This window comes from Mirounga angustirostris, unplaced genomic scaffold (assembly GCF_029215605.1).
Source record: "Mirounga angustirostris isolate CCGP_5_RB_7025 unplaced genomic scaffold, mMirAng1.0.hap1 SCAF_15, whole genome shotgun sequence".
Classification (NCBI taxonomy): Eukaryota; Metazoa; Chordata; class Mammalia; order Carnivora; family Phocidae; genus Mirounga; species Mirounga angustirostris.
In genome coordinates this window covers 57,671,592-57,686,039 of record NW_026991723.1, presented here as the reverse complement: position 1 = coordinate 57,686,039, position 14,448 = coordinate 57,671,592, and the positions used below count along the sequence as shown (strand labels likewise).

The 14,448-nt window shown below is 40.8% G+C and overlaps 2 protein-coding genes and 1 long non-coding RNA gene across 3 annotated transcripts in view; 1 reads left to right on the top strand and 2 right to left on the bottom strand.

Moving 5' to 3' along the window:
- The window catches only part of LOC135362641 (uncharacterized), a 108,543-nt gene that overhangs the window by 4,460 nt on the left and 89,635 nt on the right, over window positions 1-14,448 (bottom strand). The window lies entirely within an intron of this gene.
- Window positions 1-14,448, top strand: part of SPATA31F3 (SPATA31 subfamily F member 3) — a 117,178-nt gene that overhangs the window by 70,500 nt on the left and 32,230 nt on the right. The window lies entirely within an intron of this gene.
- On the bottom strand, window positions 1,474-3,931 carry LOC123849743 (cell division cycle-associated protein 3-like). The gene has a single exon (XM_045882596.3). The coding sequence runs from the start codon at window positions 2,890-2,892 to the stop codon at window positions 2,170-2,172; it is 723 nt and encodes a 240-aa protein (XP_045738552.1). The 5' UTR covers window positions 2,893-3,931; the 3' UTR covers window positions 1,474-2,169.

Genomic DNA, 14,448 nt, shown 5'->3' with positions numbered 1-14,448 from the left:
CAAGCCTAAGAGAAGCTCTGTGTTTGACATGGAGATAGAGAGGGGAGAGTTGGCAGCCAGGGAGCATCTGTGAAGGCAAGTGTCTAGGTAGACCTTCCCAAATAATGCTGCTGGTTCCTAGTGGTCTGTATCTAGAATATAAGAGATTCAAAAGTTCCTCTATGGCCCCAGAATATTGTGAACACAGCAAGACCCACGGACTCCTGGGTTACTGAGATGATGGCAATAATGGAGGTTGATGCCCCCAGAGTTCTGGTGGTGGTGCTTGTTCATCCCAAATGGATTCTAGAAGGATAGAAACTGACAGGGATGGATTAGAGATAACTGGGATGAAACAGCTCAACTGAAGGCCAGCAGAAAAAGAGAATGGAGACCATCTGTACCTCCATGTTACCAGGGAAGACTAATAAGCATTCCCTTACAACAGGACATTGTGGTTGAGAAGGAGGACAGGGAGGGGAAGAACACTCCTATGAGGGCTGAACTTTGAAATGACTTAAAACTTACCAGAAAGCAACTATCACACATGAAAAGATCAAGGGGCAAAGGAGAGAATGAAAAGAAGGCTGAACTGATAGGAAACGTTTAGCTCATGAGTCTTTTTTGCCAAAAAGCAGAAGCATAATATTTGTTGATTAATGTTTTAAAACACAAGTTTCAGGATATTATACCTCTGCTTAAAATTCTCCAGTGGCTTCCCATTGCATTTAGGATGAATCCTAAATTCTTTTTTTTTTTAAATTTTTTTAAAATTTAATTTAATTTAATTAATTTATTTATTTTTAAAGATTTTATTTATTTATTTGACAGAGAGAGAGAGATAGCGAGAGCAGGAACACAAGCAGGGGGAGTGGGAGAGCGAGAAGCAGGCTTCCTGCCGAGCAGGGAGCCGGATGTGGGACTCGATCCCAGGACCCTGGGATCATGACCTGAGCCGAAAGCAGACGCTTAACGACTGAGCCACCCAGGCGCCCATAATTTTTTTTTTATTTTAAAGATTTTATTTATTTAAGAGAGAGAGAGCACGAGCAGGAGGGGCAGAGGATGAGGGTCAAGCAGACTCCCTGCTGAGCACGGAGCCCGACGTGGGACTCGATCCCAGGACCCCGAGGTCATGACCTGAGCTGAAGGCAGACGCTTAACCGGCTGAGTCACCCAGGCACCTCCTCCATCCTGTTTATGTATATATGTATGTATGTATGTATGTATTTACTTATTTATTTATTTATTTATTATGTTACGTTAATCACCATACATTACACCATTAGTTTTTGACGTAGTATTCCATGATTCATTGTTTGTGTATAACACCCAGTGCTCCATTCAGTACGTGCCCTCTTTAATACCCATCACCAGGCTAACCCATCCCCCCACCCCCCTCCCCTCTAGAACCCTCAGTTTGTTTCTCAGAGTCCGTAGTCTCTCATGGTTTGTCTCCCCCTCCAATTTTCCCCCCTTCATTTTTCCCTTCCTGCTGTCGTCTTCTTTTTTTTTTTAAACATATAATGTATTATTTGTTTCAGAGGCACATAATAGAGCCTAGAAGCCTCCATGATATTATGGCCCTGCCTACCTCTCCAATACCTGTAGCACCATTCTAGTTTAACCAGTTATTATAATAATAAACTAATATTTATTGAACAATTACTCTCCTCGCAAACATCCTACATGGTAGGAATAAATGAGGAAACCAAGGTCCAGAGAGGTTATGTAAATTATCCAAGGTCACATAGCAAGTGGAGGGTATAGCTGGGATTCAAATCCAGGCCATTTTACTTTGGAACCTGGACTCTTCACCACCACGCTGTACTGCTTGTTTCACTTCCTCATGTGCAAGCTCTTTCCACTTCAACACCTTTGGGTTTTTTTGTTTGTTTGTTTTGTTTTTTAAAAACCACTTTCTTTAATATACAAGAAACACATAAGACACAGAGAGCCCAAGAAAGCGTTCAGTCCCCGAGCTGGGAGTTTAAGGGGGGGTTGAAGACAACAAGCCTTTCCAGTCTCCCAGGGAAAGATGGGGTTGAGGGGATGCAACATCACTAGGCCCCCGGTGAAGCCAGTGCTGGGGCCATACTCGGCCTAGTTCTCCACCAAGTTTGGAAAGTGCTGATTTTCCTGGTCCTGGTCCTGGCCCTGCTCCCACACTCGGCCTCCAGTTTTCAGAAGTCATCCAGTTCCCAGAATGGCCCCTTCCTTTAGCTCCTTAGCATTGTCACTCAGGGGAGAAGGCCGCTTACCCTGTCGTGGTGTCAGGGTTCCAGGGGAGTTGTCATCCTGTAGGATTGTGAGGGGAGATCTCCCTAGTAGTACCTTGCCATTTGCTTTCTGTATATTGTGCTTAGAACCTGAAGATCGGGAAGTCTCAGGGTCTCTCAAGGGCTTGTCCGAGCCCTGGCTGGCTATGGGGGCTTCTGAGGGTTGTCCTGCTTCCTCCTTGGAGAACACCTGCTTGGAGGGGAGCTCAGTCCGGCTCCAGGGTGGCATCTGGTCCTCAAGGGAAAACTGGGTGCCCAGAGGCAAGTCCAATTCAGAAGATGAAGTTGCCTCTAAGGGCAGAACAGGCTCTGGGGGCAGATTCGATTTGGGGGCTTTGGTCTCAAATACTTCACTCAGCTGTTTCACCGGTGGGCTTGGGGGTTCTCCGCTGCTGGTCTTCATAGGTGTCCACGCAATACCAAGGGTAGGAGAGCGGGGATCTGAGTCTTGGGCCTGATTGGGACCCTCCAGCTGCTCCCCTGCTGGTAGGTTTGGCTGTGGAGAGCTCTCCACCTGGATGGGAGTGCGCAGGATGCCGGCACTAGGTGAACGGGGGTCCGCCACTCGGGCCAGAAGCTTGTTGTGTGGCAGAGGCCACACCGGAGTGACTGGGGCGCTCTTGGCTGAGCCCATCTCAACCAGGAAGAATAAAGTGGGGCAGGGCCCGGCCCGGGGCGAGGAGGGGACGCCAGGCCCCGATTCCTCTTTTGGGTGCACAGCAGCTCGAGCCTCCCTTTGTTTTTTTTGTTTTTTGTTTTTTTTTTAAGATTTATTTATTTATTTGAGAGAGAGAGAATAGCGGGGAGGGGCAGAGGGAGAGAGAGAGACTTAAGCAGACTCCATGCTGAGCACAGAGCTCATCATGGTTCTCGATCTCACGACCCTGATATGACCTGAGCCAAACCCAAGAGTCAGATGCTTAACCGACTGTACCACCCAGGTGCCCCACTTCAACACCTCTGTATACATTATTACCTCTGTGTAGAATGTTTTTCTTCAAATTAACTCACTCTTTTGGTCTCAATCTAAATGTCACTTCCTCTGCAAAACTTTCTCTGACAGCCACATCCCCAAGGTTAGGCTATGTTCCAGTGCTATACACAGTCAGAATACCCTACTTTTTCACAAGTAGCATTTTTTGTGTGTGATTTTATATTTATTTGTGTGATAATGTAGTGCTGGTGGGAGGTTGGGTCAAAATTTTAAAACTCAAACACATACATCAAAGAAAAGTAGCTTTAAAAAAAAAACTGATCTAATCTTACTTTCCAGCCCCTTGTTTGTATTTCTGACTTTCGTTTTGAACAGCATTAGGAAAGTTTGTTGTTTTTTTTAAAGATTTTACTTAAATTTGACACAGAAAGAGAGTGCGCACAAGCAGGGGGAGTGGCAGGCAGGGGGAGAAGGAGAAGCAGGCTCCCTGCTGAGCAGAGAGCCTGATGTGGGGCTTGATCCCAGGACCCTTGGATCAGGACCTGAGCCAAAGGCAGATGCTTAACCGACTGAGCCACCCAGGTACCTCGAAAGTTCTTATACATATTGCTAAGTAGTTGTAAACGGTAACAATTTATATTTATTTACTGTCTTACAATCTCAGGATTTTCTTAAAACAGAGATATTAAAAGAGAAGCTTTGTTCCAATTTTTCAAAAAACTTCATAGTTTGGTAGTTTGCAGTTTGTTAAAAAATAAAAATTAGTAGAGGGCCTGTTAGAGAGTGTGTGCTATTGTGTATGTATTAAAAAAATTTTTTTTTAGGGGCACCTGGGTGGCTCAGTTGCTTAAGCGTCTGCCTTCAGCTTAGGTCATGATCCCATGGTCCTGGGATTGAGCCCCATGTCAGGCTCTCTGCTCAGCGGGGAGCCTACTTCTCGCTTTCCCTCTGCCTGCCGCTCCCCCTGCTTGTGCTCTCTTTCTCTCTCTTTGCCAAATAAATAAATAAAAATCTTTTAAAAATTTCTTTTTTTCGTATAGTTGACAGAGTATTACATTAGTTTCAGGTGTACAACAGTTATTCAACAAGTTTATATGTTATACTATGCTTTATTCTATGTTCGTAAGTATAGCTACCATCTGTCACCATTTAACGCCATTATAGTATCATTGACTGTATTCCTTATCCTGTGCCTTTTATTCCTGTGATTTACTCATTCCATAACAGGAAGCCTGTATCTCCCACTCTCCGTCACATATTTTGCCATTCCCCCCAACCCCTACGCCTTGGCAACCATCAGTTTGTTCTTTGTAAAGGTCTTTATAGGTCTGATTTTGCTTTTTGTTTGTTCATTAAAAATTTTTTTCTTCTTATTTATGTATGTATGTATGTATTTATTTATAGAGCCTATGCTTCCATCTTATTATGATCTTAAAATTTTATTATTTTTACAATTTTATTATTTATTTATTTTTATTTCATTTTAATTCCATTGTAGTTAACATACAGTGTTGTTGTTATTTCAGGTGTAAAGTATAGTGATTCAGCAATTTCATACATCATCCAGGGTGCATCATCACAAGTGCACTCCTTAATCCCCATCACCTATTTCACCCATCCCTCAGCCCACCTCCCCTCTGGTAACCATCAGTTTGTTCTCTATAGTTAAAAGTCTCTTTCTTTGTTTCTCCCTTTTTTCCCCTTTGCTCTTCTGTTTTGTTTCTTAAATTCACATACGAGTGAAATCATATGGTATGTCTTTCTCTGACTGACTTATTTCACTTAAAAGTATACTTTCTAGCTCCATCCATGCAAATGGCAAGATTTCATTCTTTTTTATGGCTGAACAATATTACATTGTGGAGATGTATATATATATATCTCACGTCTTTTTTATCCATTCATCTATGGGTGGACACTCAGGCTGCTTCCATGATTTGGCTATTGTAGATAAGGCTGCTATAAATATGGGGGTGCAAGTATCCTTTGGAGTAATGGTTTTAGGGTTTTCCTTGGGGTAAATACCCAGTAGTGCAATTATTTTTAACTTTTTGAGGAACCTCCATATTGTCTTCCATAGTTTGCATTCCCATCACAGTGCAAGAGGGTTCCTTTTTCTCCAGTTCCTCGCCAACACTTGTTTTTTGTGTTTTTTTATTTTAGCTATGCTGAGAGGTGGGAGGTGATCTCTCAATCTGGTTTTGGTTTGCATTTCCCTGATGGTAAGTGATGTTGAGCATCTTTTCATGAGTCTCTTGGCCATCTGGATGTCTCCTTTGGAGAACTATTCATGTCTTCTGCCCATTTTAAAAATTTGATTATTTGTTTTTTGGGTGTTGAGTTGTATCAGTTCTTTATATATTTTGGATACTAACCCTGGATGTCTCCTTTGGAGAACTATTCATGTCTTCTGCCCATTTTATTTTATTTTATTTTATTTTTTAAAGATTTTATTTATTTGACAGAGAGAGACATAGTGAGAGAGGGAACACCAGCAGGGGGAGTGGGAGAGAGAGAAGCAGGCTCCCCGCTGAGCAGGGAGCCCGATGCGGGACTCGATCCCAGGACCCTGAGATTATGACCTGAGCTGAAGGCAGATGTTTAACCGACTGAGCCACCCAGGTGCCCCCATTTTCAACTTTTTGAGAAATCTCCATACTGTTTTCCAGAGTGGCTGGAATGGTATTCTTTCCTGCTTTGTCAAAGATTAATTGACGATATAATTGTGCATTTATTTTTGAGTTTTCTATTCCATTGATCTATGTGTCTGTTTTTGTGCCAGTGCCATACTGTTTTGATTACTATAGCTTTGTAATATAACTTGAAGTCTGGAATTGTGATACCTCCAGCTTTGCTTTTCTTTTTTCAAAATTGCTTTGGTCTTTTGTGGTTTCATATAAATTTTAGGATTTTTTTGTTCTAGTTCTGTGCAAAATGCTGTTGGTATTTTGATAGGGATTACATTAAATCTATAGATTGCTTTGAGCAATATAGCTATTTTTTTTTTCAAAATTTTTATTTAAATTCTAGTTAGTTAATATATAGTGTATTATTGGTTTCAGGAGAATTTAGTGATTCATCATGGATGGTATAAACATTTTAATAATATTTGTTCTTCCAATCCATGAGCATGGAATGTCTTTCCATTTCTTTGTATTGTCTTCAATTTCTTTCTTTAGTGTTTTATTAAAGTTTTCAGAGTACAGGTCCTTAACCTCTTTGGTTAGGTTTATTTGTAGGTATCTTACTATTTTTGGTGCGTTTGTAAATGGAATTATTCTTTAATTTCTCTTTCTGCTGCTTCATTATTAGTGTATAAAAATGCAACAGATTTCTGCACATTGATTTTGAATCCTGTGACTTTACTGAATTCATTTATCAGTTCTAGAAGTTTTTTTGGTGGAGTCTTTAGGGTTTTCTATATATAGTATCATGTCATCTGCAAATAGTGAAAGTTCTACTTCTTCTTTGCCAATTTGAATGCCTTTTATTATATCTTTTTGTTGTCTAATTGCTGTGGCTAGGACTTCCAGGACTATGTTGAATAAAAGTGGTGAGAATGGGCATCCTTGTTTTATTACTGACCTTAGGGGGAAAGCTCTCAGTTTTTCCCCATTGAGTATAATGCTTGTGAGTTTTTCATATATAGCCTTTTATTATGTTGAGGTATGTTCCCTGTAAACCTACTTTGTTGAGGGATTTTCTCATGAATGGATGTTGTACTTTGTCCAAAATCCTTTTCCTGTGTCTGTTGAAATGATCATATGGTTTTTATTCTTTCTCTTATTGATGTGTGATGTGTCATGTTGATTGATTTGCAAATATTGAACCAGCCTTGCATCCCAGGAATAAATCCCACTTGACCATGGTGAATGATTTATTTAATGTATTGTTGGATTTGGTTTGCTAGTATTTTGTTGAGGATTTTTGCGTTTATGTTCATCAGAGATATTGGCTTGTAGTACTCTTTTTTTGTGGTACTCTGGTTTTGGTATCAGGGTGATACTGGCTTCATAGAATGAATTTGGAGGTTTCCTTCTATTTTTTGGAATAATTTGAGAATTAATAGGTATTTTTTTCCTATTTTTATTTTATTTTTTGACATTTAAGAAAATTTTTAATTCCAGTAGACTTAATAGGTATTAACTCTTCTGTAAATGTTTGTGATAGAATTTGCCTGTGAAGCCACCTGATCCTGGACTTTTGTTTCTTGGGAGTTTTTTGATTACTGATTCAATCTCCTTGCTGGTAACTGGTCTGTTGAAATTTCCTGTTTCTTCCTGTTTCAGTTTTGATAGGTTGTGTTTCTAGGAATTTATCCAGTTCTTCTAGGTTGTCTAATTTGTTGCAATATAGGTTTTTTTGGGGGGTGTAATCTAAACATTTTTATTTAAATTCAATTAATTAACATATAATGTATTATTGGTTTCAGAGGTACAGGTCTGTGATTCATCAGTCTTATATAATACCCAGTGCTCATTACATCACATGCCCTCCTTAATGTCCATCACCCAGTTACCCCATCCATCCACCCCTTCCCCTCCAGCAACCCTCAGTTTGTTTCCTATGATTAAGAGTCTCTTATGGTTTGCCTCCCTCTCTGGTTTTGTCTTCTTTTATTTTTTCCTCTCTTCCCTTATGATCCTCTGTTTTGTTTCTTAAATTCCACATATCAATGAGATCATATGATAATTGTCTTTCTCTGATTGACTTATTTCGCTTAGCATAATACCCTCTAGGTCTATCCCTGTCATTGCAAATGGCAAGATTTCATTTTGTTTGATGGCTGAGTAATATTCCACTGTGTGTGCGTGTGTGTGTGTGTGTGTGTGTGTATACCACATTTTATCCATTCATCTGTCAATGGATATCTGGGCTCTTTCCATAGTTTGGCTGTTGTGGACATTGCTGCTATAAACACTGGGGTGCACGTACCCCTTTGGATCACTACATTTGTATCTTTGGGGTAAATACCCAGTAGTGCAATTGCTGGGTCATAGGGTAGCTCTATTTTCAACTTTTTAAAAAATAGATTTTATTTATTTATTTGACAGAGAGAGAGCGGTAGTGAGAGAGAGTGCACAGGCAGGGGGAGCAGCAGGCAGAGGGAGAGGGAGAATCAGACTCCCTGCTGAGCAGGAAGTCCAACCTCGGACTCGATCCCAGGACCCTGGGATCATGACCTGAGCCGAAGGCAGATGTTTAACCGACTGAGCCACTCAGGTGCCCCTATTTTCAACTTTTTGAGAAATCTCCATACTGTTTTCCAGAGTGGCTGCACCAGCTTGCATTCCCACCAACACTGTGGGGGGGTTCCCCTTTTCTCTGCATCCTTGCCAACATTTGTCATTTCCTGACTTGTTAATTTTAGCCATTCTGACTGGTGTGAGGTGGTATCTCATTGAAGTTTTGATTTGGATTTCTCTGATGCCAAGTTATGTGGAGCATTTTTTCATGTATCTGTTGGCCATTTGGATGTTTTCTTTGGAGATATGTCTGTTCATGTCTTCTGCCCATTCCTTGATTGGATTATTTGTTCTTTGGGTGTTGAGTTTGTTAAGTTCTTTATAGATTTTGGATACTAGCCCTTTATCTGATATGTCATTTGCAAATATCTTCTCCCATTATGTCACTTGTCTTTTGGTTTTGCCGACTGTTTCCTTTGCTGTGCAAAAGCTTTTTATCTTGATGAGGTCCCAATAGTTCATTTTTGCCTTGTTTCCCTTGCCTTTGGAGATGTGTCTAGCAAAAAGTTGCTGCAGTCGAGGTCACAGAGGTTGCTGCCTGTGTTCTTCTCTAGGATTTTGATGGTTTCCTGTCTCACATTTAGGTCTTTCATCCATTTTGAGTTTATTTTTGTATATGGTGTAAGCAAATGGTCCAGTTTCTTCTGCATGTGGCTGTCCAATTTTCCCAACGCCATTTGTTGAAGAGACTGTCTTTTTTCAGTTCGATGTTCTTTCCTGCTTTGTCAAAGATTAGTTGACCATAGAGTTGTGGGTTCATTTCTGGGTTCTCTATTCTGTTCCATTGATCTATGTGCCTGTTTTTGTGCCAGTACCATGCTGTCTTGATGATTATAGCTTTGTAATAGAACTTGAAGTCTGGAATTGTGATGCCACCAGCTTTAGTTTCCTTTTCAACATTCCTTTGGCTCTTCAGGGTCTTTTCTGGTTCCATACAACTTTTAGGATTATTTGTTCCAGCTCTGTGAAAAAAATTGATGGTATTTTGGTAAGGATTGAATTGAATGTGTAGATTGCTCTGGTAGCACAGACATTTTAACAATATTTGTCCTTCCAATCCAAAACAATCGTTTTTCCATTTGTTTGTGTCTTCCTCAATTTCTTTCATGAGTGTTGTATAGTTTTCTGAGTACAGATCCTTTGCCTCTTTGGTTAGGTTTATTCCTAGGTATCTTATGGTTTTGGTTGCAATTGTAAATGAGATCTGCTCCTTAATTTCTTTTTCTCCTGTCTCAGTGTATAGAAATGCAACTGATTTCTCTGCATTGATTTTATATCCTGCCACTTTGCTGAATTCCTGTATGAGTTCTAGCAATTTTGGGGTGGAATCTTTGGGGTTTTCCACATAGAGTATCATGTCACCTGCAAAGAGTGCCAATTCTGATGCCTTTTATTTCTTTTTGTTGTCTGATTGCTGAGGCTAGGACTTCTAGTACTATGTTGAACAGCAGTAGTGATAGTGGACATCCCTGCCATGTTCCTGATCTTTGGGGAAAAGCTCTCAATTTTTCCCCATTGAGAATGATATTTGCTGTGGATTTTTCATAGATGGCTTTTATGATATTGAGGTATGTTCCCTCTATCCCTATACTATGAAGAGTTTTAATCAAGAAAGGATGCTATACTTTGTCAAATGCTTTTTCTTCATCTATTGAGAGGATCTTATGGTTCTTGTCCTTTCTTTTATTAATGTGGTGTATCACATTGATTTGCAGATGTTGAACCCCCCTTGCAGCCATCAAAAACTAATGATATAATATATAGTGGCTAACTGAACATAATAAAAAAAAATGAAACAGCTTCAGAAGAATAGGTATTAATTCTTCTTTAAATGTTTGGTAGTATTCCTCTGGGAGGCCTTCTGGCCCTGGGCTCTTGTTTGTTGGGAGATTTTTGATGACTGCTTCAATTTCCTTGCTGGTTTGGGGTCTGTTCAGGTTTTCTATTTCTTTTTATTTTTTAAAAGATTTTATGTATTTATTTGACAGAAAGGACACAGTGAGAGAGGGAACACAAGCAGGAGGAGTGGGAGAGGGAGAATCAGGCTTCCTGCAGAGCAGGGAGCCCGATGCAGGGCTCGATCCCAGGACCCTGGGATCGTGACCTGAGCCGAAGGCAGACGCCCAACGACTGAGCCACTCAGGTGCCCCTCAGGTTTTCTATTTCTTCCTGTTTCAGTTTTGGTAGTTTATATGTCTCTAGGAATGAATCCATTTCTTCCAGTTTGCCTAATTTGTTGGCATATATATTCTCATATGTTTGTATAATATGTTCTTATAATTGTTTTTCTTCAGTGTTGGTTGTGATCTCTCCTCTTTCATTCATGATTTTATTTATTTGGGTCCTTTCTTTTTAAATTCATTTGAGACACAGAGATACAGAGAGAGAGAGCATGAGCAGGGGGAGAGGCAGAGGGAGAGGGAGAAGCAGGCTCCCTGCTGAGCCGGGAGCCCGATGCAGGGCTCGATCCCTGGACCCTGGGATCATGACCTGAGCTGAAGGCAGACGCTTAACCATCTGAGCCACCCAGGCGCCCCTCCTTTCCTTTTTCATTTTGATAAGTGTGGCCTGGGGTTTATCAATCTTATTTTTTTTTTAATTTTATTTATTTATTTGAGAGAGAGAGAGAGAGAGAGAGCACATGAGGGGGGAGGGTCAGAGGGAGAAGCAGACTCCCTGCTGAGCAGGGAGCCCGACGCGGGACTCGATCCCGGGACTCCAGGATCATGACCTGAGCCGAAGGCAGTTGCTCAACCAACTGAGCCACCCAGGCGCCCGGTTTATCAATCTTATTAATTCTTTCAAAGAAGTAACTCCAAGTGTCATTGATCTGTTCTACTGTTCTTTTGACTTCTGCTCTGATCTTTATTATTTCTCTTCTCCTGCTCAGTTTAGGCTTTATTTGCTGTTCTTTCTCCAGCTCCTTTAGGTGCAAGGTTAGGTTGTGTATTTGAGACCTTTCTTGCTTCTTGAGAAAGGCTTGTATTGCTATATACTTCCCTCTTAGGACCTCTTTGCTGCATCCCAAAGATTTTGAACAGTTTTGTTTTCATTTTCATTTGTTTCCATGAATTTTTAAAAATTCTTCTTTAATTTCCTGGTTGACCCATTCATTCTTTAGTAGGATGGTCTTCAGCCTCCATTTATTTGAGTTCTTGCCAAATTTCCTCTTGTGACTGAGTTCCAGTTTCAAAGCATTGTGGTCCAAAAATATGCGGGGAATGATCCCAATCTTTTGGTACTTGTTGAGACCTGATTTGTGACCCAGTATGTGATCTATTTTGAATGTTCCACGTGCACTTGAGAAGAATGTGTATTCTGTTGCTTTAGGATGGAATGTTTTGAATATATCTGTGACGTCCATCTGGTCCAGTGTGTCATTCAGAGCCTTTATTTCCTTGTTGATCTTCTGCTTAGATGATCTGTCCATTGCAGTGAGGGGGGTATTAAAGTCCCCTACCATTATTGTATTATTATCGATGCGTTTCTTTAATTTTGTTATTAATTGGCTCATATAATTGACTGCTCCCATGTTAGGGACATAAATATTTACAATTGTTAGATCTTCTTGTTGGGTAGACCCTTTAATTATGATATAGTGACCTTCCTCATCTCTTATTACAGTCTTTGGTTTAAAATCTAATTTGTCTGTTATAAGGATTGCCGCCTCAGCTTTCTTTTGATGTCCATTAGCATGATAAATGGTTTTCCACCCCCTTACTTTAAATCTGGAGCTGTCTTTGGGTCTAAAATGAGTCTCTTGCAGACAGCATATCAATGGGTTTTGCTTTTTTATCCAATCTGATACCCTATGTTTTTTGATTGGGGCATTTAACCCATTTACATTCAGAGTAACTATTGAAAGATACGAATTTAGTGCCATTGAATTACTTGTAAAGTGACTGTTACTGTATATTGTCTCTGTTCCTTTCTGGTCTTTGTTACTTTTGGGCTCTCTCTTTGCTTAGAGGATCTCTTTTAATATTCCTTGTAGAGCTGGGTTTTTCTTTCTTTTTTTTAGATTCTATTTATTTATTTGACAGAGAGAGACACAGCAAGAGAGAGAACACAAGCAGGGGGAGTGGGAGAGGGAGAAGCAGACTTCCCGTGGAGCAGGAGCCTGATGTGGGGCTCCATCCCAGGACCCCAGGATCATGACCTGAGCTAAAGGCAGATGCTTAACGACTGAGCCACACAGGTGCCCCTGTAGGGCTGGTTTGATCAAATTCTTTTCGTTTCTGTTTGTCCTGGAAGTTTTTATCACTCCTATTTTGAATGACATTGTAGCTGGATAAAATATTCTTGGCTGCATACTTTTCTCATTTAGCACCCTGAATGTATCATGCCAGTCCCTTCTGGCCTGCCAGGTGTCTGTGGATAGGTCTGCTGCCAGTCTAATGTTCCTACCCTTGTAGGTTACGGAGCTCTTGTCTTGAGCTGCTTTCAGGATTTTCTTTGTCTCTGAGATTTGTAAATTTCACTATTCTATGTCAGGGTGTTGACCTGTTTTTATTGATTTTGAGGGGGATTCTCTGTGCCTCCTGGATTTTGATGCCTCTTTCCTTCCCCATATTAGGGAAGTTCTCTATTATAATTTGCTCCAGTATACCTTCTGCCCCTCTCTCTTTCCTCTTCTTCTGGGATCCCCATTATTCTAATATTGTTTCACTTTATGGTATCACTTATCTCTTAAAATCTCTCCTCGTGATCCAGTAGTTGTTTATCTCTTTTTCTCAGCTTCTTTGTTCTCCATCATTTGATATTCTATATCACTAATTCTCTTCTGCCCCATTTATCCTAGCAGTTGGAGCATCCATTTTTTATTTCATCTCATTAATAACCTTTTTGATTTTGACTTGGTTAGATTTTACTTCTTTTATTTCTCCAGAAAGGGAATCTCTAGTGTCTTCTATGCTTTTTTCAAGTTAGTATCTTTATAATCATTATTCTGAACTCTAGTTCCAACAACTTACTTATGTCTATACTGATTAGGTCCTGGCAGTCAGTACTGCCTCTTGTTCTCTTTTTTGAGGTGAGTTTTTCCATCTTGTCATTCTTGCAGAAAGTGGTCGCTTTTCTATTTGTAGAGTTGCCACTATTCTTTTGTTAGCTCTCCGGTTGAGTTCACAGGTGTTCAGAATTATTTGATTGCTGGGACGCCTGAGTTGCTCAGATGGTTAAGCATCTGCCTTCGGCTCAGGTCATGATCCCAGGGTCCTGGGATTGAGCCCCATATCAGGCTCTGTGCTCAGCGGGGAGCCTGCTTCTCCCTCTCTCTCTGCCTGCCTATCTGCCTACTTGTGATCTCTCTCTCTCTGTCAAATAAATAAATAAAATCTTAAAAAAAAAAAAAGAATTATTTGATTGCTACCTAGCTGAATTCCTGGGACCAGATGAAATTAAGGTCTCCTATTCCTCTGCCATCTTGGACTCCTCCCCTGGAACCTGTACTTTTAAATGTCTTCTCCCAGGGGCGCCTGGGTGGCTCAGTTGGTTAAGCGACTGCCTTCGGCTCAGGTCATGACCCTGGAGTCCCGGGATCGAGTCCCGCATCGGGCTCCCTGCTCGGCAGGGAGTCTGCTTCTCCCTCTGACCCTCCTCCCTCTCATGCTCTCTGTCTCTCATTCTCTCTGTCTCAAATAAATAAATAAAATCTTAAAAAAAAAAAAATTAATGTCTTCTCCTGGGGCACTGCCACCTCATGATCTTGCTCCTCCAGCAGCCGCAGAGCCTGGCTGGAGTGCAAGGGCCATGGCGCCACCAAGAGGCAGTTATTATATATTCATTAAAAAAATAGCTAATAGCGATAAAAATGGCACTTTACCTGTGTCATCTTCCTCTCCAAACCCCATAACCCCAGTCTATTCATGAGAATAACAACAGACAAATTCCAATAGAGAGGCATCTTACAGTGTTCCTGACCAGTACTCCTCAAAACTGTCAAGGCCATCAAAAACAAGGGAAGTCTGAGGACCTGCCACAGCCAAGAGGAGCCTAAAGGAGACATGAC